At 40.9% G+C, this 1,603-nt stretch overlaps 1 protein-coding gene across 1 annotated transcript; it reads right to left on the bottom strand.

Moving 5' to 3' along the window:
- Nucleotides 1–284: 284 nt before the first annotated feature.
- Nucleotides 285–800, bottom strand: LOC107646947 (uncharacterized). Its single transcript, XM_016351089.1, has one exon. It carries the CDS (start codon nt 798–800, stop codon nt 285–287), a length of 516 nt encoding a protein of 171 aa, XP_016206575.1.
- Between the last annotated feature and the right edge of the window lie 803 nt (nt 801–1,603).

Raw genomic sequence — 1,603 nt, 5'->3', positions numbered from 1 at the left:
CCTTTTGGAACCTTTTTTTTGCTCTTTTTTTCTTTCTTCAATGGCCCTTCTTTCTTGGCAGCATGCTTCTTGTTAGGGACTTCCTTCCCAATGATCAAATATTTAATCTCTTCCTGCCTTCTCTTCTCAGCCTTCACATGTTCCTTTCCCTCTTTTTCTTCTCCACTGTCCATCTCTTGCTTTACAGGTGAGTTGAGGAGCGCTTCATTGGGTTTTTCTTTCCACTGTAAATCTTCTTCTTCAACCCTCATGCAGCTTTTCTCTTCAACAGTATGCTGTACTTCTTAGAAGACATTTAAAGTGATCTTCTCATCATTTACCCTCAAGGTCATTTCTCTTTGTTCCACATCAATGATGGCCCTTGCTGTGGCCAAGAAAGGTCTTTCCAATATAATAGAGTCATTCCCCTCTTCACCTAAGTTCAGGATTACAAATTCTGTAGGAAATATGAATTTTCCCACTCTGACCAAGAGATTTTCAATCACCCCCTTGGGAATTACCAGAGATCTATCCACTAGCTCCAAAGACATCTGTGTAGGCTTCACTTCTTCTATAGCTAGCCTTCTCATCATAGACAAAGGCATCAGGTTGATACTGGATCCTAAATCATACAGTGCCTTGTTAATGATTATGTTACCAATAGTACAAGGCAAGAAGAAGCTCCCAGGATCCTTGAGTTTTTGTGGGAGGCCTTCTTGAATCACTGCACTGCATTCCTGGGTTAAGATTACTGTTTCTTTTTCATTCCAGCTCCTTTTCTTCTTGATAAGCTCATTTAGGAATTTTGCATATAGAGGCATTTGTTCTAGAGCTTCAGCTAGTGGAATATTGATCTCCAGCTTCTTAAACACTTCTAGAAACTTAGGGAACTATTGGTCTTTGATCTCTTTCTGCAATTTTTGAGGGTATGGCAGAGGAGGTGTGTAAGGCTTCACCATCTTCCTCTGTTCTTGTGAGTGTTCCTCAACAGCTTGCTTTCCCTTCTTTGAAGATTGTGGCTGTTCCTCTTTCTCCTTTAGCTTCTCTTGGTCTTGCTTGTTGCTGCCAATATCATTCTCAGCTGGCCTCTTGTTAGTTTCTTTGTCATTTACCAAGGTTCTTCCACTCCTTAATCGGATGGCTTTGCATTCTTCTTTAGGGTTGGGAATGGTGTCACTTAGTAATACATTGGGTGCTCTTTTAGCCATTGTTCGCTTGGATAATTGGCCAATTTGTCTCTCTAGATTCCTCAGTGAAGCTTCATGGTTCTTGTTGGCCAACTCCTGATGCTTGATTATCTTTTTCATCATCATCTCCAAGTTGGAGATCCTTTGAGCTTCTTGGATTGGTTGTGGTTGATTGTAGGATGTGGATGGTGGATGGTAGTTATTTTGGTTAGTAGATGGGTTGCTTGGTAGATAGTAGTTGAGTTGGGGTGGATTGTTTTGTGGTTTTCTGTATTGGTTTTGGTTAGTGTTTTGATGGTTTTGATGGTTTGTGTTTCTAGAATTATTTTAGTTTGAGTTTCTCTGCCAAGGCTGCTGGTTTTGATTGTGATTGTCTTCCCACCTCAAATTGGGGTGGTTCCTCCAAGATGGGTTGTAGGTATCTCCATGGAACTCAT

The sequence above is a fragment of the Arachis ipaensis genome, chromosome B6 (assembly GCF_059453495.1).
Source record: "Arachis ipaensis isolate K30076 ecotype BB chromosome B6, ASM5945349v1, whole genome shotgun sequence".
NCBI lineage: Eukaryota > Viridiplantae > Streptophyta > Magnoliopsida > Fabales > Fabaceae > Arachis > Arachis ipaensis.
Note: the sequence above shows the minus strand (reverse complement) of the source record. Positions and strands in the feature narration are given on the sequence as shown.